This window comes from Varanus komodoensis, unplaced genomic scaffold (genome assembly GCF_004798865.1).
Source record: "Varanus komodoensis strain SLA01 unplaced genomic scaffold, ASM479886v1 scaffold19, whole genome shotgun sequence".
NCBI classification, from domain to species: domain Eukaryota; kingdom Metazoa; phylum Chordata; class Lepidosauria; order Squamata; family Varanidae; genus Varanus; species Varanus komodoensis.
This window is the reverse complement of record NW_025335550.1, coordinates 346,158-370,567: the sequence shown is the minus strand read 5'-3', so window position 1 is coordinate 370,567 and position 24,410 is coordinate 346,158. Positions and strand designations below refer to the sequence as shown.

At 46.7% G+C, this 24,410-nt stretch overlaps 1 protein-coding gene across 1 annotated transcript in view; it reads right to left on the bottom strand.

The window, feature by feature from the left end:
* The window catches only part of SLC7A9 (solute carrier family 7 member 9), a 31,901-nt gene extending 15,321 nt beyond the window's left edge, over positions 1-16,580 (bottom strand). The window contains exons 1-2 of the mRNA XM_044428009.1: positions 16,503-16,580; positions 2,575-2,725 (exon numbers count right to left, since the gene is read on the bottom strand). Coding sequence (XP_044283944.1) covers positions 2,575-2,682 — 108 coding nt within the window. The 5' untranslated portion in view covers positions 2,683-2,725; positions 16,503-16,580. The remainder of the gene's footprint in view (positions 1-2,574; positions 2,726-16,502) is intronic.
* Positions 16,581-24,410: the final 7,830 nt, after the last annotated feature.

Here is a 24,410-nt window from a genome sequence, read left to right as displayed (position 1 = left end):
AGCACTAAGGAAATGGCTGGCAGTAGTCATTTTAAGCCCGGCGAGTGGGGCTGCGGGGAACACAAAAAGGGCCTGTGCACTTAGCCTTTTATCACCATTAACAAGCAAAGTGATGCCAGTAACAAGCTGTGTTGCAATGCAACCATTAACCAAACATTCCATGGAGCAGAAGTTTCCCTGGGCTTCGTGATTATTTCCATGTTTAGCAACCAGTGCTCTGCTAATTAACTCAGGTGCTAACACAACACCCGAGTTAATTAGTGGCTGTTTGGAGCATTCAAACTGGGCCTGCTGGCTTGATAATGGGCCGTTTTTACAAACAGCATGTAGCAAGTGAGTTCGTGTCTTCCAGCAGAAGTGAGAGTATCTAAGAAAATAACTCTCAGCTGATCAATAAAGGAGCCTCCAAATTAGGGGGTGGAGGAAGAGGGACATAAGCTTGAAGTGCTCCCCCACTGGGCAAGTCCCCCTCCTCAGTCGTGTCCATGGCCCAAGAGCTTGCCTTTTGCTCTGAAGTGAATCCGCACAACCACCAAGCGGGAGAGGGCAAGAAAGTAGAGGACACTGATTCTCCTCCCTCCGGCCTGAGCTTGGAGACAGCAATGCAGTGAGTTAATTTTAGATCCTGGACCTGTTTTGCATGCTACTTCAGCTGTGAAGCACACAGCCCCTGTTTCTCCTCTTCTCCTCACCCCTTATTCCATGTTTGACCATTTCTATGCACTGATTTTAAATTGTGGTGCTGGAGAAGACTCCCGAGAGTTCCTTGGACTTCAAAGAAATCAAATCAGTCAATCTTAAAAGAAATCAACCTCGACTGTTCTTTGGAAGGTCAGATACTGAAGGTGAAGTTGAAATACTTTGGCCACCCAATGAGAAGGAAGGACTCCCTGGAGAAGACCCTGATGATGGGAATGCTTGAAGGCAAAAGGAGGAGGGGCGGCAGAGGCTGAGGTGGCTGGGTGACCGGGGTAGTGGGCTTGGGTGGACTCTGAGGGATGGTGCAGGACAGGAGAGCCTGGAGAAATGTTGACCATGGGTTGGGAAGGGTCAGACACAACTTTGCACCTAAACAAAAAAAGTGCACCTACCCTCATTTGGGAGACGTAATAGTTTGTTCCCAGTTTCCCCCTTCAGATTCGAGGCAGAGCACCATAATGACTACAAGAACCTGACATCCAGCTGCCCCAGTGCCCCAAGGACCTGCCATGTCCTGGTTGGTCACTTGGAGCCCGCAGACCTGCACAGTCCTTGGTTTGGCCCCAGGTCTTTGGCCCCAAGGCTAGGGTGCACAGGCAGCAACAGCAAGGAGGCGTCCAGAGGCTCTTGTGACTGGCAGCGGCTCCCTCGCACTGCGTTGGACCTCAGCGGCAGCCCGGAAAACCAACCCTGCGTGTGGCCAAATTGGGCAGCCAGGAGGATCCCTGGGCATTTTCGTGTCGCTGCGAGCAGCTTTGGTCAGCGGCTTTGAAGACTGGGAAGTGGTGCACGAGAAAGCGTGCTTAACCCTTTTCCCCACGTCTTTTTTTCCCACAGGTAGGTGCCCAAGAGACAACTGCACCAGGGCCTGCTGCGGACACAAACGAGCGGCAGTTCGGTGCCACATGAGGAGACAATGCAGGAGCATCACCAGGCGGAGGATCACAGCTCCAGGCCTGGCAATAGCGCTGCCCGTGCCATAGTGCAAGGCGCTCCTCCCACTCAAGCTCCCCTCTGGAGGTATGAGGGGGTGCGCATGACTGGACAGGTAGACACTGCACCTAGACAACCTGCACAGGGGTCTGAGGGGCAAGAGCCCCTGTGGTTTGGTCTTTTCCTTGGAAGGGACAGGTGACTCTGCACATGTGCAAAAACCAATCAAAAACAGGGAAGGAGATTCCTCTTACTGCTGTAAGGATTGTGCCAACATGGACCCAGGCATGAGAAATGTCATCACAAGAGGGGATGCCACTACGATCATGTTGCGGGACTCTGCCTGTATGGACCAAACTTAATGCAGTTTCAGGAGAAGTTTGTTTTGGAAAAGGAGCAGTACTATAAAATCTGCATGGCAGGAACTGGCACCATATGCCATGGGAGAAGCAAAAGCCTGCTGACCCAATTGCACCCGTGTCAGAAGGTGCTCCAGTGTAAATGAGACCAGGCACAGCCTTGGAGAGGGTGAGCTTTGAGCGCGAGAAAGCAAAGGGTGTTTCTCCTTGGGGATCCTTTGGGGGCCTTGGAATGCCTCCTCATACTAGTACTATGCTGATGGCCTCCCATCAGGGTTCAACTTGTATTTGTGAAAAGAAACCCAAATAATACAGAAACGTTAGGTCTGAAGTAAAAGTCTGCAGTGATCTCTTCTTTCAAATGGAAAAAAAACCCAAGAAAGTGCTGCCCCCAAACTTCTCACAAATTGGAGAACGGGCAAGCACACAACAATATTGTCTGCTAAACTGCTAAAACAGGAATTACGACTTGCAAAATAGTGATGGAGAAAAAATGTTTGTATGTAAACCATTCACTTATTTTAAGCCACAGTGTTAAAATTATCACAATATTGTAAAATATAATCTATTGCAAAAGTCTTGCCTCTCTCTGTAGATTCATAGATTTCGGTTTCTTGCCTTCCTTGCCAGACTGCACCTCCATTCCTTGGTCTGAACTTTGCTTTCTGTGTCTTACGCTTTCTTCAGCCATGTCCCTTAATGGATGCGGAGGAACCCACAGGTACTAACCAATTCTGCAAAGAGCACAAAGATCATCATGATTATATTGCAAGAACACCATGTACAATATTTTTTAACCCCATTTATGCTTTTGGATCCAATTTTTTAAAAAAAGAGCATGAGGACGCAAGGTGCTGTAACACAGGGCCGGCCCATCCATTAGACAGGGTGGAGCTGCCAGCTCAGGCAGCAGCTGCCGAGAGGCGAGGAGCAGCAGTAGATGCTGCGGAGCAAGACTGTGGGTGTCTCCATGTTTGCCTGCTACCCGCGGGCGCAGCGGGAGATGCCATCTCATTCCCAGCACTGGAGCAAGATTCAGCTGCCAGGCCGGTTGGATTAAGAACAGGACGCTGCTGGACCAGACCAACCAAGGAGCCATCTGGACCAGCATTCTCCTCACAGGCCAACTCGCTGCCCACAAGCATGTGTGCCAGCACACTTCTTGCTCATGTTCCTCGGCAATTTATTTATTTATTTTTCAATTTATATCCTGCCTCTTTCCAACAAAGGGCTCAAGGCCGCTTACATTATTCTCCTCCTCCATCTTATCCCCACAACAACAACCCTGTGAGGTAGGTTGGGCTGAGAGCCTGTGCCTGGCCCAAAGTCACCAGTGGGCTCCATGGCTGAGTGGGGACTCGAACCCGGATCGCCTGAGTCCCAGTCCCATGCTCTAACCACTACGCCACACTGGCTCTCAATTGGGGAACACCAGCTCTGACTTGCCGGGGCAAGCAGGACTCCTGCGCCCAGAGGAGTGGGAGGGGAGCCTTTTGCCCTTTGCCTCGGGCAGGAACGTGTCTTGGGCTAGTCCTGCCGCTGCGCAGCTGAAGCCGAGAAGAAAGGTGTTTGAGCGTGTTTCATAATCCCAGGCAAGCGCTTCTGAACTTTGCGCAGAGCAAGAATGAATACAAGATGGGGTGACTGCTGGATGCAGGGAGGGTTCATGCTAGGGAAAAAAAAAACCCTATGCAAAGTATCCCCCACCCCAATTTCAGCAGTAACTCGTGGGAGGCATGAAATGAGGTTAAGGCAAGAAAGGTTTACTTTCCTTTGAAAAAATTACAGTGTTCAAAGCAGACTGTTTTCCAGAATTCCCCAGCTAGGAGTAATGGAAAAGGACTCTGATTGTATTTTGTTGAACACACTCAGCCACAGTGAACAGGGAGGGCCAGGAGTGTTTATAATGTGCCGCTAGAGATGAAACTCTTGGACAGGCGCAAGACAAACCAGAATGAAAAGCTTTTGCCAAGAACCTTTTAATTAATCAAGAATGAAAATCAGAGGTTTGAAGATGATCAAATACCTTTGTAGTTCTGACCATAAATGATGCTGACTAGCAATCCAGCAGTGTTATTTCTGAGAAACCAAAGTCTTTGAGTTCGGCGGGGGGGGGGGGGTGGTATGGTTGAGAAGCTGAAACTGAATGGGATTGACAGAAGCACATCCCCAGGAGTGGAGCCTGCAGCCTGATTGACCAAACACGGAAAATCTCAGCTGGCCTGGACACAGAAAGGGCAGATAGATAGCTCTTTCTCGATTCTGTGGGTGGTGACGCATGGCTGTCCTTGGTGGAGCAATTTGTCCAATTAATTCAGCTACAAACGAGGCTGCCTAGTTATGTGACCCCCCATGCAGTCAGCATCCAACCTCTTAGAGGAACAAGTGGTGTTCAGCCACCTGAGATTGAGCGATAACACCTCTGTGACCTCCCCTCCCCCCCGGTGTCCGGGATTGCATGAGCAACTGGCTCAGCATGTGGCTATCCCACCCTGAGAGGCACAAGTAACCCACTGAACCCCATTTTTGACGGGGATTGCAATTGTTGCCCATGAAGGAGGAATTCCCGGTACATGTGGCCTGAAGCACTTTGACCAAGTCCCTGCCCTCAGTACACATTGCCCATTGCTAGATGGCTTATTGAGGTCCTCAGACTGCCCCACCAGGATCAGGCATGGCCCTGGAAGAGACCCAAGAAGATGGTCAAACTTTACTCTCTGGAGGAAGAAAAACGGTTAACAAGCTTTCCATAAGTGAATCTGTGGAAGGATCACTTTTCAATATCCAGTTAGCAAAATGGCTAAAACTGGGCTAGATGGGACAATGATCAGGTGGATCCACAGCTGGGTGGAGAATCGGACTGTAAGAGAGCACACCAAAGGCACCTCCTCAAACTGGGGAAAGGTAACCAGTGGGGTGCGGCAAGGTTCAGTCCAGGGTCCAGGGATCTTCAACATTTTTATCAATGATTTGGATAAGGAAGTGCAAGGAACGATGATCAGAACTGCAGATGACGCTAAACTGGGTGGGATAGCTAATACCCTGGAAGACAGAAAGAAGGTCCAAGATGATCTTGACAGGTTGGAGCGCTGGACTGAAAATAACACAGTGAAATTCAATGGGGACAAATGCCAAGTTCTGCCCCTAGGTAAAAGAAACCAGGTGCCTCGTTACAAGATGGGGAACACTTGGCTCAACAATACCGCAAGTGAGAAGGATCGTGGATTGTTGTATGTCATAAGCTGAATCTGAGTCGACAAAGTGATGTGGCTGTAAAAATGGCAGCTGCTATTGTAAACTGCATTACGAGCAGCGTTACTTCCAAGTCACGTAAAGTACTAGTTCTCCTCTGGGCACCACAGTTTAAGAAAGATGCAGACAAGCTGGAGAACAATCTGAGGAGGGCAACGAAGATGACCAGGAAACAGGAAGCAAAGCCCTATGAGGAGAGGTTGAAAGAACTGGGCACAGTTAGCTCAGGATGACAAGATATGATAGCACTCTTCAAGTACTTGAAGGGTTGCCACAAAGAGCAAGGACAAGATAATTTCTCTGTCATCCCAGAGCACAGAGCACAGTACACAGAACAACAGGATCAAGTAACAGGGAGCCAGATTCCGGCTAGAGAGCGTTTCCTGACTGTTGAAGCAATACAACAATGAAACCAAAGACCAAGGGAGGTTGTGGGTTCTCCCACACCGGAGGCATTCAAGATGTGAGAGGGAGGGTTTAATGTGGAGGCCTGTGCTGAGCAAGGGGTTGGACCTGATGGCCCTTTGGCCCCTCCCAACTCTTCTAGCCTATGATTCTAAGGTGGCGAAACACTGGCTGAGGCTGCAGACACCTGCTGGGGCCCAGCAACTTTCTGGGGAAATTCAGGCAGCAGCAGCTGCAGGCGTGGCCAGCATTTTGCTCTGCAGGGTGTCCAGCGTCCTGCTTAAAATGTTTCGGTTGGCGTCTGGGACCAGCATTCCTGGACCTGCTGTGGCTTCAGCCCTCACGCTATGAAAGAAGCATGGGATTTGGCCTGAGCCGGTTGTGCTTCTGGGGAGGAACCAGGAAGCAGTAACGGGCGATGCTTCTGGCCTGAGGAGGAGGAGGCCCCCGGATGGGAGAGCTCACAGAAAGCCATTGTTTAAGTGGAATGTGTCCGTAAGCCTCCAAACAAGGTGAGAGGAACGCAGAAGTGGCCTTCCCCTCCTGCCCCTCCTGCCCCACAGGCGATTTCAGCCATGGAGCTGTGATGCTTTGGCGGAGGCCAGAGCAGTGCCCGGGTGGCCCCTCTCCCGCTCTCCTCCCCTCTGGGCCCACAGAGCGCCCTCTCCATCCTGTGCTTGCAAAGGGGCCGCAGGGTGGTTCCAGCACAGATTCCCAGCTCTGAAGCCGGAGCCATTTTCTTCCCCCAGGCGAGGCATCCAAGCCATCATGCTGCCCTCCACATGCTTTTGAGGGGAAGCCAGGTTTATTTATAATTCATTAAAAGCTTTTGTATGCCATCCTATTATACAAGATCTCAAGTTGTGGAACGCAGTCCACTAACTTTGCCCAACCAGGCCGAGCGCTACGCTCTGCATCCAAACGTAACTGCTCTGTCGCTGGACTACAAACACAAATCGGAATGTTTATCTACCCAATTATGGTTCTGGAAAAAAGCTTGGCAAAGTCACCCTGAGGCCACTCAGCACCAGCTGGTCCGGAGGGCTGCACTAGGGAGAGCAGTCCTGCAGATCAGGCATAACCTCTCTGGTCAGGGAAAGCCCAAAGGACTGTGCCTGCATGCAGAAGAACACAAGCACACAAGCCAGAAATTTAAACATGGGTAACATCCATCCTGCAAGGGAGCATTTCAGTCTCACTGGACATTGTGTAATGGAGGGATGAGCTGCTCAACATCGGCAAAAAAGTTTCAAAGGCTCCAGTGTGAAGCTACTGAGATGAACGTCTTGTAGGGACTGCGTGTGGGTAGCTTGCAACAGAAATCAATGGTTCTCCTCCGAGGGGTTTGCGTATGCTATTCAGCCTTGTTTCACCAATGTCCTTCCAGCTAGAAAGGGTCATGTCTGCTCTGATTGGATGGTGCATTTTTTTGGAACAGATCACATTTATTTACATATGCTATATGTAGCAATGATGCATACCAATCTCCTGAACTGATGTGCTTGCTGGATTTTTGTTAATGATCTCTCTTCTTCCCTTCTGCCATTTCTACCTGTACTTATGTGTATGTGGAAGGACGGATATCCCAAAGGAGAACACTTCCCGAAGCTGCTGCACTTTCCTGTTCCACAAGCTTTTGCCTCCGCAAATCTGTTAGTCCTTTCAGGACGCCCACCAGACTTGCTGTTTTGCCTTGAAGGAGGGCTTTATTCCTCGGGTCGCCGTAAGACACAGCAAAAGAACCATGGTGATCGCTCCTCTGGAACTCACCCATGATTACATTCAGATGGCTTTAAACATGGCTATTTCTAGTTTATGACATTTTTTCATTATTTACCATTTTTCTTGTAAAACACCTTGACATTTTAAAAAATAAAATTTGAAGGGTAGTGCAGAAATCTTTTTAAATGAGGAAAAAAAGTTTTTCAGAATATGGAAGTCACTGGCCCTGAGGGTTGCTATCCTCCAGCAACCGGCTGAGACCCAGGGCCGAGACTGAGCACTGCCAACACCCTCTGCACAATCACATGCACCTCCTGGCAGCTGTCGGTTCTCACAACACAATGTCTCGGGCTGGTTTAGGGAGGAGGGACGGATGAACATAAATGCTCCCAGCCCTCTTTTCTAGCACATGATCCGTGTGTCAAAACTGATTGCCTCAAACCATCCATCCGATGGGAATGTACAGCATGCAGTGAAACAGTTGAAGTGATGTAACCCATCTTAGCTGACTTAGTCTCCCTCCAGATGCTTTGGACTACAACTCCCATGAGCCCCAGATGGTTATGACCAGGGGTTGTGGAAACTGAAGTCCACAACAGCAGGAGAGGGCACCGGGTTGCCATCTTGGTTTTAAAATCTGGGCATGACAGTCTTACAAGACTCTCCTTCAGCAGGGCTATGTGCATTTCAGCAAAGGGCTTGTAGACATTTTCTCCGGGTCCCATCCTGAGGCCACTTCAGACAGACATCTGCCTGTGCAGGCAAGAGATCTAGAGTCAGACATCTTTCCACAAGCAGCTCACCCTTGCTAGACTGGGACAAGGCCTAACCTAGTGGCAGGGAGAAGGTCCGGATGTTTTAAAGGGAGCTCCTCTGTGCTGGCTGGGCCTTGTAATTCCATTTTGTCCTGCAAGAGGTTGCAGAGGTGCCAGCGACAAGGGCTGCTGCAGCACCGATTAGCTAACAGGGAGTTTCTCCCATGCAATTACAGAAATGACCATCTGGCACTATGGCACCTGTCCAGCCAGCTAACCAAGACAGTATCTTGAAATTAGCCAACCCCAAACGAAGCACTTTTGAGTCCGATGATGTCAGTTGGTGAAAACAGCAGATTATCCTGGAAATCTTTATGACAACCCTGCAGAGGAGGCCAAGATTGTTATCCCTGAATTGCATGCAGCTCGGGGGCTTTGGCTGAGTGACGGCTGCTACTGTGAGTCCATGAAAAGAGTGAGATCTGGAGACACTCAGATTCACTGCTCAGTTTCTAAGCTACTAGAAATGGTAGCTTTAGGGAGAAGCAAAAGGAATTAACTTTCTTAAAGGCTGAAGCTGTAACGCAAAGAGTTTTATGGCTGTAAAACCCTGCAAAAGTCTGAATGGTTTGGGATCAGGTCACTTGCCTTCAGGCAACGTGCAGTTTAAGATCTGCAGCCCGACTCAGGTGCCTTCCCCTGGAGAACAACTTGGCTAGTGAGCACAAGGCTTTTAAAGCATAGACCCCACATTCAAGAACATGTTGCCATCTGGGGTACTCCAGGGCTGGGGGTTTAAGAGAGAACTAAAAGCTTATTTCCTATGGTATTTCCATAAATGGATATTATTGGCTGCTCAGGGGTTTGGCTTGCTTGTATCACATTTTTGCATTGCACTAGCTAAAGGTTTTTATTATTACTGGTTCTTGTTAATAGCTTGATATTTTTGTTCTATGTATTCTATGCTGATTATTAGATGCTGCCTTGGGTTTTCACCCATAAAGGCAACTTACTTGTATTTGAAATTAAATATCATAATAGAAATGTCATTGTTCAAGATGCTGTTCTTGAAGACCATTTGCTGCCTAGTTTTTCCTCAGATGCGGTAAATCAGATTTAAAAGAAATAATGGAACAGATGCCCATTCTCAAGAAGCCTTTCTTGAAAACAATTTGCAGTCCAATCCAGTTCAGGTTTATGAATCTCACTGTGTTTAACTGGCCACACTCCCACATTAACATGCTTCGCTTTGTAGTCTTAGGCATTGGTTGACCCTTCTGGCTTTGCATGCAAATGTCCATGACAAAGTCCCACGCCAGTTGCTGCCGCCTTTACAGTCTTAGGGGTCAGTTCCTTGGAATGCGAGCTTACGCATCTTAAGTACAGCAAAACTCGTATTTATTCCAAGAGACCTCTCTCTCTTTTCAGCAGGGAATCAAGAATGGCACTTACCGTATTTGGAGCTGTGTGTGTGTATCATCCAAACACCTTCCTTCCCTTTTTCTGGGGCATTTTTCTAGTCATTCAGTAGAGAATGCCCATGAGGGTAAAGCAAGGGTGCTGGGAAACAGCAGCTACTTAAGTACAGAGGTTATAAAGAAGGTAATGATTAAACCCAAATGCTTCCAAGAAGCATTAAGAGCCCAATTAATTTATCTGCCAGCAAAAAGGATCTTGATTGGAACCACATGTATATCTTCCTATTTTCTTGTCCCTTGCACCGAGTATCTGCTGGCACACACAAACAAGGCTCCAAGAAACTGCAGGTTGTTTTTATTTTATCAACATCAAAGACTTTCTGGCTCACTAAAAGAATCCTGTGGTTGTGGGAGAGACTGATGGGCATTCCTCACGGCTAAAACTACAGGTAAATACCGACAATTCCCTCTTTGGAGACAGTCCTGGAGAGCTGTCACTACACACAGTTCCCATGGACGGCTTGCATTTCATGGCCATTTGACCCCAGGCACACCGTTCCTGTGCCAAACGGAGCATAATGGTGTATCCGAGGCAGTACTTTCTACTCCAAGAAAGTACCTGCTCCAATACATTCATTACATCTTAAAGGGCCACAAGAGACTAACAACAGGGAAATAAAATTGTGCGCACATGTATGTATGTATTATGTAGAGAGAGAGAATGTAAGAATTACATGAAACCTTAAATCTGTATGCAAACTTTTTAGAGTGACAGATCACAAAGCAGTGCTGATGATAACACAAACATCCTGGCATCAGAAAGCTAACACCTGTGGTGGTATTTGCTGTAACAGATTAACACAGAGATCCTTCAATCTCTGCAATGTTTGCTTTTTTGAGGTCAATCTGGAGCAATGATTCTGTGCTGGCCCGTGCCTGGAACAAGGTAACTGACATGTTTGTGTAGTAGTCTCCTCTCCTATCTAAATAGTTTTCTGGGGGTTTGTAAGCACTTCATGTTCCACACCGGAAAAATTACAGCAGCCCTCAGAAACTTGTTCAGTCCTGCTGCAGGAGCCATGAAGATAATTCTGAGGAAACTGTTTAAGCATCTAACACTATTCTTGTTTGTTAGGTGGATGGACTTATGGATGTGTGCAGCAGCATCAAAGTTCATGATGCCTTTCAGAGTGACATAAATAAAGCAGGCAGGCCAGGCCAGAACACCTTGCTGCCTGAGGTGGCCTCTAGCTGCCCAGCTCAAGGCAGACAACACCCAAGGATAGTCAAGCTATTTTGGCACCTGAGGCAGAAATCCCCGCGAACGAACGCCTCCTCCTTTCTCTTGCAGGTCAAATACAAAAATAAGACATGATGCTGGTAAGGACTTGCTGCCCTTTCATTAGGCACAAAATCTCTGAGGCGCCTGCCTCTCTCTGCCTCGCCCCTGATCGGGCTGACCCTGCAGAATGGACGGACCACTAGCCGGAGGCTGGCAATGGCAGCCAACAACGAAGGAAGAGGCGAAGGCCAGCAAATATACTTCTCTCTTGGTTGTGGCTGGGCATGAGGAAGCAAGCCAGGAGCCCTGTGGAACAGGTGGCTTTGCAGAGGGAGGTAAGTAAAGAACGATACGGGCAGGTGAAAACCAATGAGTGGTTATGAGGCAAAGTCAGGCCTGAGGTTCTAGGCAAGGGTTCCATGTCATGTTGTCCAGGCAGCCACTGAAAAGAGTCCAGTTTGGCCCATCAGGTGCCCAGTGGCAGGCGAGTTTTCCCCCTCAGGGGTGAGGAGCGCAAGTTCTTCTAAATTCTAGCAGCTCTCTGTGCTGAAGAGGTGCAGATCTCTTGCGGTATGACTGCAGAGAAGCCGCAAGGAAGGGATAGAACCATGAGACTAAGTCGTGCAGCTTATGTAGGTTTTCAGGAGGAATTAAGAAGCAGCGGCGGGATAGTACTGTGGACATAATTAGGAGTTCAATGTACAGAAAGCTCTGAGCAAGAAGGGGCAGAGATGGAGTCAGGTGCCTTTAGTTGGTTGAGGTGTAAGGTGCCCAGGTGTCCTACTTTATAGAGGGCAGTCCTCTACTTGAAAATGTCTTCTATTTGAAAGGTTGCCTAATTCAAGCTAAAACATGGTTAAGTCAAATATATCCATTATCTTTTATCCTTTTCTCCTTTCATGTGGGCTTTTATTTTGAAATAAAGTTTAAAAGCCTCTGAAGGAACTTCTGCCAGAGGATTGTCCTTTATTTGAATGTATTCAAAGGGCTGTCCAGGCCAAGTTTGGTTCAAAGAAAAAGAGCGACCTAGGAGTTGTCCATCAACAGCACCTGCACCAAACTCAGAGCCAGATCACCTGGTCTTCCATGGCCTCTATGCATACAAATAATCAGATGTAAATATTATGCAAATCAGTGTCCTCGCTTTTGGCAATGTGTGACTGATCGCCCAGTCTGAGCAGTGGAGAAAGCCACTCCCAAAACGAGGCCAGAGAAAGAGGGGAGAGCAATGCTGTGGAAAAGATTTTTGAGCTGGACAGAGAGGGGATGGGAAGGGGTGGCCGGGCTTTGGTGTAGTCGTCCTTCATATCAGTTGGAATAGGGCCAAAGGCTTTCATCCCAGCATGTCTGGATCTGTCCCCAGATCTGGCCAAGAAATGATGTTTCAAAAGGAGGAACGTGCACGTAGCCCTCCTTTGGGGAGAATGAACGGCACGTTCCTCAAAACGCCTTCCTTGCACAGCATTTCTGGGTGAGCCTTCCCTGCGCTTGGGGTTGGCATGCGCTGCGCAAGGCTTATATGACGTGGGTTATCTGGAGCAGGAATGGCATGGTTAATGTTTGGCCTGCTTGGTATTTACGGTGCAATCACGTACTGCTTGAGACCAGTGTCTGTGTTAATATCTCAGAGCCAGCTCTCCAGGCCCAGGGCCGATTTTCTAGCCGCACAGCCAGAATGCAGAAGTCAGCCGGCGCGCTCTGCCTCGCCCGCTCTCTGTCCACTGCAAAAGGACCTTCTTTTGGGCAGCTGTGCATTAAAATAACTACACCTTGCTCTTCGAGCCAGCGCTTCTACCAGAGCCAGCTTTGGCACAAGGGTGGGCTTGCTTGGACACCTGTTGAGGGGTCCCCACCAGGGGTCCCCTGCTCCCTTCCATTCCCACGGCAACCTGCCTCCCCCCTTGGCCCAGACCACAGTGCTGGAGTGGAGGAGAACAGATCCCTCGGCCTCTGGCCTGCTGGGTGGCAAGCCGGCAAGAGCGAGCAACTGGCGGCAGCAGAGGTGGGCGGGCAGGTTCACTGGGGGAGGGCCCCACGAGAGCCACTTGCCCAGGGGCCACGACGACGGCAGCTGCCCCCAGGGAAAACGCGCTCCTCCGCTTGCGCACCACGGCCGGCAGAGCTGTGGGCAGCAGCCATAGCCACACGCATCCTCCGGCGGCTGGGCCCGGCCAACGCACGAGCTCCCACAATGCCCTGGAATGACACTGCATGTGAGACGTTTGTGGGAAATCGCAGGGGTGGCTGACCCAGCGCAGAGCACTGAGCACGATTCCTTGCGGAATGGATGTCCCTTGCAGGCACCCACAGAGCGGCTGCTGCGGCAATGGGGCGCCCCGGCAGTTGCCCAAGGATGCCGGATTCGGATGCCAGCCCTGCCTCGAACTACTCAGGGCAATTCCTGCTTCCATAAAAATGCGTACTGGCTGTTGCACCAGCTCTAGTGTATAGCAAGTTGACGACCACGAAAGCTAAACGGAACCTCCATATTTCAGAGGCGGTACACACTCGGTGCCAGATGCCAGGCCTAAACGGAAGAGGCATTGCGTTGGTGTGGTGCTTTGTGAGTTTCCTCTCACTGGTGGCTGCAGGCGGCACCCTGAAGGCCCACGGGACACCCACTTTGCTGGAACTAAGCAGGTGTAGGTCCAGTAGAGGCCTAGAGGGGACACTGCCTGAGAAGCAATGTCTGCATTGCCTTGCGTTCTGCAATGGGAGAAAGACATCGCTGCTAGAATAAAATGGCACGTGGCTTCTGCCTTCCCCAGTCTGGCGTTGCCCCTTTATTTCGGATGGTTTACTCCCTGCGTTCCTGACCATGAGCAACATAGGTTGGGGCTGATGGGAGTTACTGTTACATTTATATGCCCCCTGACTTCCACTTGCAAGGAATGTGCTGGGACTTAATGCTCCTCCTCCTCTCCATTTTAACTTCCAAACAAGAACCCTGTGGAGTAGGCTAGCTTGCATGTCTGTGAGTGGTCCACAGTTACCCAGAGAGCTTCATGGCCGACTGGAGACCAGGACCCGGAACACCACACTGGCTGCAGTGATGTAATTGAAGCCGACCTTGGGAAAGCACCAGGCTGGATTGGAGAGACCTTTGATCTGATCCAGCAAAGGAGTTCCAGAGATTTTACGTAAACGTCCCAGCCTTCAAGGTTATTAGACTATTAGGCAACTGTGAGTACTTCCAGACAGAAGAATGTGGCAAAAGCACTCAAAGGCATCATGGGGCTATTTCATCCATTTTTCCTTAACTTTCCTTAATGCTCCAGGTAAGAAACTGTTGGGAGTATGTGATGAACAGAAGGAATCGCAACCTGGACCTCCCGTAGCTCCCATAACGGATGCTGTCCCTTGCACAGCATCTCTCAACCCACAATGGGTCGCACCACTGGAACTGCTCCTTACTGGGAGGGTCGGGGGTGGTTTAGGGCAAAGAGAAGTAAAACAAGGGAAGTGCAAGAAGATTAACAGATGCAAAGGAGGACAGTTTTTGTCTTTATGTTGAATGTACAAGAAACTGTACAGGGAAATTATCACTGTTCTGCACAATTATAAAAGACAACTGGGATCTGAGATGAAACGTTGCAGGGCAGAGAGGTGTTCATGAGCTTTCCTGGCACTCCATTCCTCCTCTGTTTTGCTTCCCATAGTCAGTCGGCTTTCCGTGGCCACTAACAAGGCTCAGTCCACATTAGGCTGGGGTTTTTTGGGAGTGGGGGGGAGCCCTCAATTTAGTTTCCCTGCTTTGTACTTCTGCAAACCAGGGGCTCCCCTGAGCCTGCTGGTTCTTTGTGCATGGGTGACACTGTTTCGGCTAAATAAACAATGGCTTCCACACCCGAACACCAGAAATAGAGGGGAATTCTTTGCGTTAGGTCAGCCTACGCAGAGAACGTAAGAGCAGCCATCCTGGATTGGATCAAAGGTTCACCTACTTCAGTATTTTCTTTAGAGTGGCCAACTGGGTGTCCACAAGAAACTCTCAAGCATGCGTTTCACAATACCCTCTAGTCCACAATCCCCAGCAACTGATGTAAAGATGAAAGCCCCAACTTGTTTGGAGCCAGAACAGATAAAGTCCCATCTCCGTGTGGCTGATGCGGTGGGCCAAAATCCAATCCATCAATCAATCTTCTTCCATATGGATTGTCTCATCCTGAAGACAAAGCATCAGAGACGCTCCACCTTTCCCCCTTATCAAAGGTGGTCTTCGGGGAAGCGACAAGGCTATGTCCTTTTGGGAGAGATCTGCCTGGCCCTCACCTTCGCTGGCCTTTGGGTTGGCTGTGAAGACGCCTTTTATAAATTCAAGCAGGCTCCCTTCTGATCTTTATTTGCCATTCTGCTTCTTCCTGAGTATTTTCTTTTTCTGCATCCATGCTGCCTATGTTTAGTTACAGAACAGATGCGCTCAGCACCCCGAGTTCTGCAGACAAAGGGCTGTGAAAGGAACACTGTTGAAGGGGCCAGTGAAGTCCCGGCAGCTACGCAGGGTCTCCCTTTCTCTGGGCAGGAGAAGGATGCTGCGATGTGGAGATTGTCAGTTGGGAGGAGAGGCAGGCAGTGATCACCCCCTCTGCTCCTCCTGCTTTGCTTTGCACAGGATGTCCCTAAACCTCCGGGTTCTGGAGCTTGTGGGCGCTGCGACAAGATCGTGCTCGAAAGGGTGCACAGATTGATGCAAAATTGCCTGTGGCGCAGACCAGATGTGGGAAGCATTTGGCTTTCCAGATGTTAACTTATTTTCATATTTATATGCCGCTCAATAGTCCAAGAGGACTCTCTAAGCAAAGATCTTCTTGTACTTGAATTCAGTCCCAGCCTCTGGCATAAACATTCCTTGCATCATCTCTGGGGTGGCAGGTGCTTCCACTGACCCATGAAAGGAGCATGGAAGAAACCTGTCTGCACTCTCAGAAATAATTCGCCTTGTTTCACTGTTACCAATATAACTCTGGGTGCAGAAGGCAAGCAGGCTGCATAGCCCAAGATTTTGGATTATGTTCCTAGGCTGGATAAAGTTTTTGCATAATTACAAACCAATGTGTTTTAACAGTTACAGAAACCTTGAGCTGAGTAAGAACGAAGTTCAACCTTCTAAGGAAAACACCTTTTAAATACAATAATTTCTGATAACTTTATAATCTATTGCAGGCAATTATATGGCTGAACAATGGAATAAATAATTGCTTAATAAAATCTGGCAATATGCACAAACTGTAGTCATTATCTGCCTGGAAAAAACATGTACAACTCATTTACAAAGAAGATGCCAGCTCTGCATAACAGTCACCAAATTAAGCTGGTATCTTAAGTTATCGTGAAAGTTTAAAGTCCGCTGTGAACGGCACACCAAGATATATCAGTATAATAAAAATACCTCACCTGCCTCTCACTTAGGGTGCGCTATTTTCATTGTCTGGAAGGACATTGACCAGCCGATGGACTTGTTTTCCCGAGCAAAGTGTGCCATCCCATCAGGGTGTTGCCGTTTGGGCCACTCGCCTTGGTTTTGCTTTCTTACATGTTTGTTCATGCACATTTAAGGCTGCTGGTGCTACATTTACACCCTCATCGTGTTGCAAGACAGTCTCAAAGCAGCTTAAAATATAACCCCACAACAATAAAAGTATTTTTTAAAAACATACAAAAATAGTGAAGACCATACCGTAAAGAGGGTGGCAAACGTAGCCTCAGATCAGCCATCACCAAAACAGCTGAAAGGCATTCTCAAGGAGATCCAGCTGCAACCAAAAGCCATTAACAGCATGAAAGACGGGAGTAGACTTCACCAGGCTCCAAAAAGATAACAAAGGTAACACTAGGTTCCTATTGTCTCACAGTCTTGGAGAATGTCAACAAGTATGTGGTCAGGAATTAATTGGATACAAGCTTGCTAATGTTTGGAAGAGAGGGAGGGAGTCTAGTGGTACGTTAGGGTCAAAGCACAAACACCTTTGTGCATATTATATTCTCTGAGCAGGTATGCACACAACCATGACTTGCAAGGGGTAAGGCGACCTTCCTTGTAAGGGATGCTTCCTGGAAAGTGGGTACCTAAAGCATTCTCAGTATCACAAGTAGACAACCTGGTCCCAACCACCATGGCCAGTGGTCAAGGGATTACAGAAGATGTACTTCAAAATATCTGGATTGGCACCAGGTTGGGAAGGCAGCTGTATATATTTACTGGCTTAGCTCTAACAAGTGTGCACCAATGTAAAAAAACAAGAACCAACTTTACAGATGTTACATCTACATTTTTACTACTAAATTGAGACAAATGTCACACACACACACACACATGCACAGAGCAATCTTACACAGATTCAGATCAATTGACCATCTAGTCCAGTAGCGTCTTTCCCGAGGGTTGGTCACTAATTGCACTCCAGACCATGCTGGCCCAGCCCTTTGGCCTGTCTGGGGGGAAGAGTAAGTCCGTTCCCCTCCCATTCTGTGCGGAAAAGCCAACTGGACTGGCAGATGTCTTTGCACGGATCGCGCAGCATCCATCTGCCAGAGCACCCAAACCCAGCAGGACGCCATGGCAGGCACAGGGCAGGCTGTGGGGCAAAGAGGCCCCTCCTGCAACCCTTTGCTGCCACCTCCCAGCTCTGGCTGCCCTGCCAGTCAGGGGTGGCTTTTTGGCACTATCCAGTGGAAAGACTGCCGGGGGGGGGGGGGGGACGGCCTCTTCCTGGTCTCTTCTGATGGGCAGGGGCTTTCTAGGAGTGTGAGAGGTCCTCCAAGTCATCTGCTCCCTTTCAGGTGATGTGAAAGCCCTCTCATCTTTCTGCTGGAAATCGGGGACCTTTTGTAAGTAAAGCAACTGCTTTACCACTGAGATCATTCTCTTAATCCTGACCTTTATTCATAGCCTGATCTGCATCGTCCTATCTCATCAAAGAAAAATACTAGCAGATTACTTAATACCGACGCTTAAAGAAAAATACTAGCAGATTACTTAATACCGACGCTTTCCCCACCAGCCACACTGGAGGATGATGAACAGCATAGACATCAGAGGTAATAGAAGGAAATGTTTAAGCATCAGGTATCAGTGGAGAAAGGCAAATTTGTTGGTGCATCAGAGTTGTCAGTCTGTTTGAGGTTCAGAGGAGTTTGGAATGGGTTTGCTAATTAGGCATTCTCCCTCCCCCCATGTAATGCAAATACCAGTCATCTCCACCTTTTAATCTAGGAGAGTTCTTAATTATGCATCAGAGAAAAGAGAACCCTGCTGTTCTCTTGCCTTGCTAATTGGTACTATTTCCCCTCATTTGTCATTGATGGTTTCACAGAAAAATAAAGGAGTTTCTAATTTACTTTCTTCAGACAAATAAATGTAAAGCCTCAGTGTATTTGTTTGCAGGTGTTTGGGGTGGGAACCTTCTTCTGTTGTGACTTCTAGAGGTAGATAGATGTTTTCCTCTTAAACATCCAAACCAAGACAATAAAAGCTCTGTGACACCTACCAATCATCAAACCTGTCTACCACTTGTGCCTTTCCCCCTTTATTGTCTTTCCCCAAGGGAAGACTTAATCAGGATCAGTTTGTTCAAACCCCAGAATTCTGTGCTTAGATATTGATCCTATGGCCTCCAAACAGTCTCCAGGAGGCCACAGGATTCTTCAGAGTCCCAGATCCAAAGTAAGAAAACAGCACCAGCCTCACAGCTGGGGATCTGTGCTCAGAACCAACTCCTCTCCCTCGAAGCCCATGAGAACAGACCTATACTGCCTGCTAAAAGCTACTTCAGAGAAGGGGTAAAGGGGGCATCCAGGGAGACCAGAGCCACCAGATAGGACATGTCCAGGTGGCACTCCAGCCACCTCACCTTCAGTAGTCTAGCTGTAATTGGCCATCTAGCTGATGTACAGGGCAGGTGTGGGAAGGAGAAGATCGCCTCTGCACCCCTTGCCATCAGCATAAGATACTCATAATCCGGAGTTCAGAGGCCTTCCTGCTGGATTGTACCTGTAACCAATTTAATTACCCTTCTTTGACTGGGCACCAAGCTAGCTAGGAATGATAGTGCTGAAGCCCCAGGACGCTTTGGGGGGCTGGTAGAAATGCCTACAAAAATGATAGCAAGCACCATCTCAAAACATACACCATGGAGAAAAAACATAATAATGTAAGAACTAGTCCAACATTCTGCCAACACACTTGCTAGTGTAGTGCAACAGGCAGTGATGTGTGAGGAATTTGCAGGATGGATTGGATTTTCTTGGCTTGGGTCCCCAGTTTTTGACATCTGCAAAAGTTAAAGGTTCCACCCACCAATTACCAATAAAAAATGATATGCAAAACTATCCAGACTGGATCTAAGTAACAAATGAAGCCATGAGGAGAACAGCCTTGTTAATTTCACGAATAAAAGATTCCCTCCACTTGCACAAAAAACACCCCAGTTCTGGAAAGTACGCATTTAATGCAATCATATTATATAGCACTTTAAAAATAGAAACATAGAAACAGAGCAAGTCGGAAGGGTCCTCCTGGGCCATCTAGTCTGACACCTTATACGTATGAAGAATTTGCCTATATTGTCAGTACTTCTTACAACAGCCTAGTAAAGTAGGTCAGTATTATTTATTTATTTAAAACTTTTATATCCCGTCACCACATGCCTTGGCATTATTACCCCCTCCCTCTCTATTGTGAACTGGAATAATACTGCAGCTAGTCTGGTCATTGCAAGAGAGATTATTTGCACCGGGGACCTTCCTTGATCACGGCTCTGTCTCTTACACACCACAAACAAGAGCACTTCCTGCTGCTGGTTCTGTAGATTCCCCTCAAATATATTTTGATCCCAGCTCTGGCATTTTGAAATGTTCTTAATTAAACAGGGCCAGTTGTTTAATAACTATATTCTTTTGGCTGGAAACTCTTAAGAACTTTCCTGCCTGTTAAGTTCTTGGCTACACATTTAAATAAAACACCATCTGTTAGGGGACTTGTGCTTTATCTCAAGAGCTTCCCATTCTCCTTGCAAATTGGGAAAATGCCTTTTATGGCCCATCCCATCCTGGGAATTTACTCTTCCCTTTTGACACTGCAGCCTTCGGCAAGCTTAAGAAAGCGCAGCACTTTCTCCTTGCAGAGAAGGCCCTTCAGTGTTCCAAATACTTACAGATGAAGCAGCTTTCATGACCAAGAGATGGATTTTTCTGAGTCTGCGATATGCGAGCAAGCAAAGGGCAGAGGTTCCAACCTGCGGCACCTTTACAGCCTGAAGCAGTTCGAAGGATCAGGTAGCAAGTGAACGAGAAAAACATGGTATGAGCCCCATCCCATATCGGCAGACCCAACTGCATGGGCCTTTGCCATTTCCCCTGCAAGCAAGACATTTATAGTGGCCCTGCCCAAAGGCTCAGATGGGCATGAACCAGAAAGCAGGTGCAGAGGCTGGCAAAGAAGCTGAGTGGCCTCTGCCTGGTCTTTGCTGCAGGACTCACCTCAGTCCTGAACGTTTCTCGTTTTTTCTTAGCACTAGCAGCACATCCGAAGGATTGTGTTGATCAGAGGAAATAAAATGGGGTGACCCTTTAGAGCTAATGGACGGATTAAGAAGTGACAAGTTGCTTGGCCCAGATGCCGTTCATCCAAGCATTCTTAAATGTAAAACTGCTCAGCTATTAACTGGAATATGTAACTCGGTTCTGAAATCAGCTCCTTACTGATTGATCAGAAGATGTCCAAGGTAACATGTCTTTTAAAGATGACCCAGGAAATTACAGACCTGTTGACCTAATTGCTGTATAAGCTAAAATTGGTTAAAAGTTCTCAAAGCCAGAACTGTTCAGCACCTGGGCTTTTGCAAAAGAATCTTGGCTCATTAAAGAATGATTTTGGAGCTTTCAACAGACAGGTAGATACCAGTGACATTGCTGAAGGAATGTGACAAAGCCCTTCAATCAGCAGTTTCTGAGAAACATGGCCGTTATTGGACAAAAAGATTAGTGACCCACCCTTAGTGGGTCACTAATGGGTGGGTGGGTCACTAATGAGCTGAACAGCAGGGAGCAGAGAGGGGAACAAAATTTGAGTTCTCTTAATGAAGGGCAGGTAAATAGCTAGCTTCCATGACGTGCTTCGCCTTATAGTATGCTTTCCACCATAGACATGCTCTGTGTTCCCAGCTATTGTGCTGGAAACAAGGCCCACATGAAGCTGTTGAGTGGGCAAAGGAGAGCACAATTCTGCTGGGAAACAAGGCATGTGAGCCCCAGCCCACCAAACGGCTTCCTGCAGGCTGTTTCCGAGTTTCTGGTTGTGATAATGGCTGCTATCGGAAATCGTGTAGCCACCAGAGGGTTATCAGGATCCAGTGCAGCCTTGCATCCTTCTGAAGCTATCCATCTCCGTTCTAGGGAGAGGATGTTATCACCCCACTAGCTAAAATTCTGTGAATGAGACAGTACTATTGCCCAATGGGAGCTGGAAGCAGCCACAATTTCTTTTTCATTATGAACTTCTTTCCTTTAACCTGTAAAGTGTTACGTACATGGATGCTGATCTAGACATAATCATCAACTGTGGTACGAGAAAGCTAAGTCACATGGGTCTTTTCTGAGTCATTTTATTAGAAGATCATTAATGTCGGTGTGGGGAAAGCTAAAGTTAACAATGTGTAATAAACTACCAAGATGGCTTTCACCTATGGAAGCTTTCGTATATCCAAATGTATTGAACTTTGAAGGGATTATAAGATATGACGATATTTTGGATAAGGACGGTGGTCTGAAACTAGATCAAGAAATACAAGAACAGAGACTTAATATCTCCTGGTGGTATAAGGTGCAGATGCCATCAAGATATGCTGAAGATCACAAAGCACGGAGGTTTTACAAAGATTTAACAGTATTTGATCAAGTGATGCTTAAAACAGATGAGAAAATGATTAAAAGATTATATGATTTTTTACTTGACAGGAAAATGGAAGGGGAACAGGTTAAGGAAACTATGATAACACGGGCACAAAACTTCGGATATAATGTCGAACTAGAAAAGTGGCAAAAACTATGGGAGAGAAATATTAAGGTAACATTAGCAACTTCATATAAAGAAAATTTATATAAAATGTTCTATAGATGGTATTTGTTGCCAAGTCGATTAACTAAGATGTTTCCAAATATGTCAAATAGGTGTTGGAAATGTAAACATAAAGTGGGTACTTTTTATCATATGTGGTGGACTTGTGATAATGCAAAAAAGTATTGGATTAAAATACATAAATGGCTGGAGGAAATACTACAAAAACCCTTTGCTTTTAAACCCGAAGTTCTCTTGTTAGGCATCATACCAGAAGACATTAACAGACAGGAAATGTATTTGATGCTACACTTAATCACAGCGGCGAGGATTGCATTTGCTCAATGTTGGAAAAGTGAGGAGCTGCCCACCGATGAATTGATTTTAAGGAAGATCTTGGACTGCACAGAAATGGATAGATTGACTTTATCATTGAAGGAGAAAGAAGACACTGTCTTCTATCAAACTTGGGATTTTTTAAATAATTGGCTGGAGAAACGAGACTTGGCATAAATTTAGAGATGTTTTCAAGTTATTATAAACTGATTTAAATATGACTATAGAATGTTAAAAAATATGTAGTAAGCGGTTGACCCAATAAATCCGACGTATGTAATGATTAATGTTTTTAGTATTAGTTTAAAAAATAATTTAAACTAATTTATAGACATAATAATCAACGAATCCGATATCCCATTCCCCAAGAATGGATCTTTAGGTAATCAAAATGGTATGACCCATGCACAAGAGGGAAGTGCCAACAGGGTTGACGGACCCCCAAAAGCATTTGAGGAGGAAAAAACCAACGTAATGTGGGGGAACACCTGAAACAGCCCAGCAAGGACCAAGCATCCTCAGCGGCCACAGAATGCTTGGTATTTCTTGGAGAACGGAATGCAGTATCCTGAAAGGAGTGGCTAGCTGGAACCCTGAACCGGAGCAGACCACACTGGGCCATTCCACAGTTATGTTCCACTCACCTACAGATGCTTATCTGAAAAGATGCAAAACACCAGCCTTTCCGGCCAGAGCTTCTGATGACTCAATAACAGAGAACAGAAGCAGTTAAACAGCCTCCTCATGGTTTGAGAAGCTGGAACAGAAAGTCTGAGTACAGGGTGTGCTATATGTGTGTGCACATCAAACAAGCACCTGATTTTTGTTTTTTTGCAAACCATGTTTGGAACCATTATATAGTAGTACAGTAAATAAAATTATCTGACTGGAAAATGAGACTGCTTTGGATTGTGAGGTAACTGCTGGTGTGTAGCTGATTAATCTGTCAGTGATGCAGCCTCAAAAGCTGTCAAGTGGGGTGGGGGGGAGGCTACTTTCTTTCACAAGCTACTGGAGGCCTTCCAGAAGAAATATCCTTTCTAATAATTGTTTGTATAATTAAGTTATTTTGTAGCTTAAGCTGTAATGAAGACACAAGTAGTCACTCTTCATGATGCATCTTTGATGCCAGTAACGTCAGAGACTCTTGAGATTTTAGTCTAATTAACTACTTGAACAAATCAGTGCTTTAACTAGATATAGTGCACTTTTGCTAGGATGCTCATATGTTTGTACTGATTTTGGTTCAATTGATTTTGGCCCACCAGAGATTCCAGGGTGTATTACATGTCCTTAGTGTTCAGTGTTCTCTCTGGGAACAGGATCTGAGAAGGATAACTTACGATTTCCTCTCCTTTAAAACAAGACAATATTTTATTGTTATAAAATGCTTGGAAAAGTACACAAAGAAGCAAAACCTAGATGATACATAAGACAATATTTATAAAAAGATTTATCCAAGGGTTCATTCAGCAACCAGAGGGGAGGGGAGGGGAGTGTGGGACAGCAGTGTTTGGTATTTACATCAACTTCTATAGCCTGAAATACACAAAAGACTGATATGGATAGTAACATGTCTAAATATACTTGAGGCGTGTCAAGCCCCTATTGTATTCTTCCGAGGAAGGTGCCATCATCTAGCTGAAGAGCCAAATGAAACCTAGGGCATTATTTGGTTACTACACAGCAGCACTCACAATTTACAGCCATTAGGTCTGCAATCATAAACACACTTGTATTTCCACCTGAACTCATTGAGGCTTACTTCTGAGTAGGCATACATGGGATTATGCTGCAGATGTTGCAAACAACGGGCACAATCAATATCCAAGTAACATGGAGATATTCTGATAATTATATAATTTGTACATCAAGGATTTTGGAGATAAAACAGTTGAGGCCATGTCAATCTATTTGTGGACTAATTATTATTGTAAAAGCTCTCAGCTGTAAATAGTCCACAGAAGAGGATGGCAGCCTTTCATGGAAAAATGGGTTGCTATGTTAAATTATTTTGTCTAAATAAAAGGAAATCCAGAACTTGGTCAAAAATGTGTGTGCAACTCTCTGGGCTTGTTCACATGTAATGCCAATGATGCCACCAGCTTCAAGGGACCAATCTTGTTTTAGGCTGAAGGAAAGCTTAAATAAAATGCAATAGCAATCTGTAGTTTGTGCTAGAAAAAAGTAATTAAT